At 32.9% G+C, this 3,262-nt stretch overlaps 1 protein-coding gene across 1 annotated transcript in view; it reads right to left on the bottom strand.

Annotated features, from left to right (window-relative positions):
• Positions 1–1,397: 1,397 nt before the first annotated feature.
• Positions 1,398–3,262, bottom strand: part of LOC106111019 (periodic tryptophan protein 1 homolog) — an 8,688-nt gene continuing 6,823 nt past the window's right edge. Inside the window, 2 exon segments of the mRNA XM_013292984.1 lie at positions 1,398–1,597; positions 2,404–2,555. Coding sequence (XP_013148438.1) covers positions 1,539–1,597; positions 2,404–2,555 — 211 coding nt within the window. The 3' untranslated portion in view covers positions 1,398–1,538.

The following is a 3,262-nucleotide window of genomic DNA, read 5'->3' as shown; positions in this document are numbered from 1 at the left end:
CGGACGGAGTTGCGGGTGAAAGCTAGTTTTATTATATGTATAGGTACATGTCCCATGTACCAATAAATTATCCTTAAAAATGCTATTCCTCTAGTATTTTTTCCTTAACCCTTTATCCGATAGCGCCCAATGTGACGAACTAATTTAAAAAATCTACTGAACTAGTTTAGAGAAAAATGCGTGAGATTTTTGATTTTAGTGTAATGTTTTGCTACAAAAAAACTACCTCAAAAGTATGAAAAAATCGTTAACGAAAATATTTTTTTTTTATATTTACTTGTAAACATTTCTTTTCAGCATGCCAAGTCCTAAGTTATGAAGCTGGACAAAGGTAATATAATATTTACTTAGTCTGACCCCGAAGGTGATGGAAGCTTTGGTAAAGGTATAAGGGAATCTAAATGCTGGTTAAAACGGCATTTAAGTATGTAACAGCGTCTGAAATGCTACGTTTACCCTTTAAGATGGTGCGTACAACTTTGACCAAACTATCGCACAACCGTTGTCTCGCTTGTTTCTATGAGCTTCTAAAGAGCGCAACTACTCGATTTTTAGTAATGCAACTAAAGAGTTGATATTGCTGCAAAACAATCGCACAAGTGTCATGCGATAGTTTAGTCAAAGATATGCGCCTGCTCTAAATTGCATTAAAAAGACGTCAGATTGGAAGCGCTTAGAAAACAGTCTTGAAAAATAGATTCAATATTAGGTCGTTATACTAAATCAGTGATTCTCAACCTTTTTTTTGTTGCAACACATATTTAACGATTTCAAAATTTGACGGCACTCAAAAAAATTATATTTACTTACTACAACACATTGCATAAATAGTGAAATGTGCAAAACTAGCTGTTTCCGTGCGACTTCGTCCGCATGAAATTATGAAAATTTTATTTTATTGTTTACATGTCTGAAATTACCGATAGCAAATGTCAAAATGACATGACATGACAAACCTTGGCAATCTTGCTTCCTTGATGTTGGCAGCAACTTATAGTCTCTTTCCCACATTAGGGTTTTTATCCAAAATATTTACCCCATAAGTTTAATGACGTGAAAATATATAGCCTAAAGCATGACGTAAGTGTAGGGCTTTTTATTAAAAAAATATTCAAAAATATGCTGTAATTGCTGACATCTTAGGCAACAAAGTGTATGTTTACGCTTTATTATAATATATGGAATATAGATTTGGCGACACAGTGGTTGAGAAGCACTGCACTAAATCACCATAATTTTATGACCGACTTCCCAAAACGAGGAGGAAACGAAAGGTACTCAATTCGTCTGCATTTTCTTATAGAAAATTTAGTCCAGTTTTCTATTTTTGAATTTATTAAGTTGGTGTAAATAATGTGTAAAGATGGTTATAAGGTTGGAAAATTAAACAATTTTATATCTTCATTCGTCTTTTATTCATTATATTTACTTACATTAATAGTCGTATGAACAAATATTGTATACAAAAGTTTATACATATTGTAACTTCACAGTTAAATACATAATAATAATTATTATCGATTCACTAATAATTTGAACTATGACTCCATGTCTTCGGTCGCGGCGGCTGGGATTCTTGGTCCAAAGCGGTTCAGTACTGTAAAAATATAGAAAATTAAGTAATATTGTAATTTTTTTATATTATAATACTGCTAAATAAATGTATACTTTTGAATACACATAATGTGAAAGTATGAAATGAAAGATTAAAAAAATAAACGCGCTATAAAGTTAAACTTAGGAATAAACTGAGTATAAGCAAATACCATAAACAACTCGACGACTTAAAAACCTCAATAACTTCAAAAAATAATATGTTCCCTTCCTATCAGAGCCAAAAATCTCTATAACAAAGACCTTTGATAACTTAAAACCTCTATAACTTAAAACATTTTGTGTTTCCCTTGGATTTTAACTTATTATGGTTCTATTGTAGAATACTAATAGTGTTTTGAAAAGTGTTGGACGTGGTTTTATTATTTTATTTGTTTGCTTTATTTCCTGCTACTGTAGTTCAGTAACCTTGTTGCCTTTGTAGTTACATCTTTTTTTAAATTGTTTACCATTTTTTTTGGTTTTGTTTTTTTAAACATATATGTATATGTCGCAATCAGAAAACAAATCAATTCGAATGTAAGGCATAATTAGAACACGAGCGTCGTCAAGCGACTTTCGTGAGAACTTAGATTATTCTGAAAATAGGGATCGTTGTGAGAACATTGTTTGAACAATATGAGCTTGGTAGTATGATGATATCCTGACTGAGGAATATAGTGAATGTGTTCATGGAATGCGACTTTACCTATGGCCGCCCACATGTGGTCTCGAGTAGTAGTAATTCTGATATGAAGCCGACATATATGTGTTTTGTTATTGCGTGTTGGGTGGTTTCTTGTGTGTTACCTTGTTCATTAGCGGCGAGGTCGATCATCTCGATGTGGCACTGCTTGTTGTCGCCGCCCAGCGCCAGCGCGAGCGGCGCGTCGGGGCAGCTCGCCGCGCACAGGCACTGCCCCGACCTGTTGCTGCGCATACTCACTTGCGTCGCACCTTGGCTGTAGTTTTTATATAAGTATACACAACAGCTAACTTAATCACACAATTTCATAGGAAAATGGAATATGCGTGTATTTTTTTTCTTTTTTTTTAAATGATTCTACTTGTTATAAAATAACCAGAAAAAATGACGTGAAAATATTCAACCATTGAGCTAAAAATAATAAAATAAAATTACGACCATTTTCGAGCGACTAAAACGCGACCGGAGTTGTTAATAGACAATTGACGTAAATCGTCTTATTCCATCCATAACATACGCTCAGATGTAACTTCGACATAAAAAACAACCAACTTCTCAAGGTCAAAAATTAAAAATCGATTCATTTTTATTGTTCCTGGTACAAATAAGTGGTAATTAATAATTCTATTCATTATTTTTTTATTTTAATGTTGGTTTTGATATCGTGTGTACAGTAAAATACTTCAAGAGTGTATTTCTATATAAACTAACGTAAATGAACTGTGTATTGTCAAAACAGGGACGCCATATTAGATAAGGCACTTGCTTCCACCAATAATAGTGTGCGTTTTAGAACTTAGCGAGGGAATTTGGAAAAAGACACTTTTTAATGATAAATTTTGCCACTAAATCATATTATATTAAAAAAAAATCTTTGCAGGAATGTTTTATAGTAATAAAGTATACTTAAAAAAGTTTGGTGCAATTTGGCGTCATATGCATATTGCCTATTGCAAATGTCAA

The sequence above is a fragment of the Papilio polytes genome, unplaced genomic scaffold (assembly GCF_000836215.1).
Source record: "Papilio polytes unplaced genomic scaffold, Ppol_1.0 DF824180.1, whole genome shotgun sequence".
Taxonomy (NCBI): Eukaryota; Metazoa; Arthropoda; class Insecta; order Lepidoptera; family Papilionidae; genus Papilio; species Papilio polytes.
This window is presented reverse-complemented; position numbering and strand designations above follow the sequence as displayed.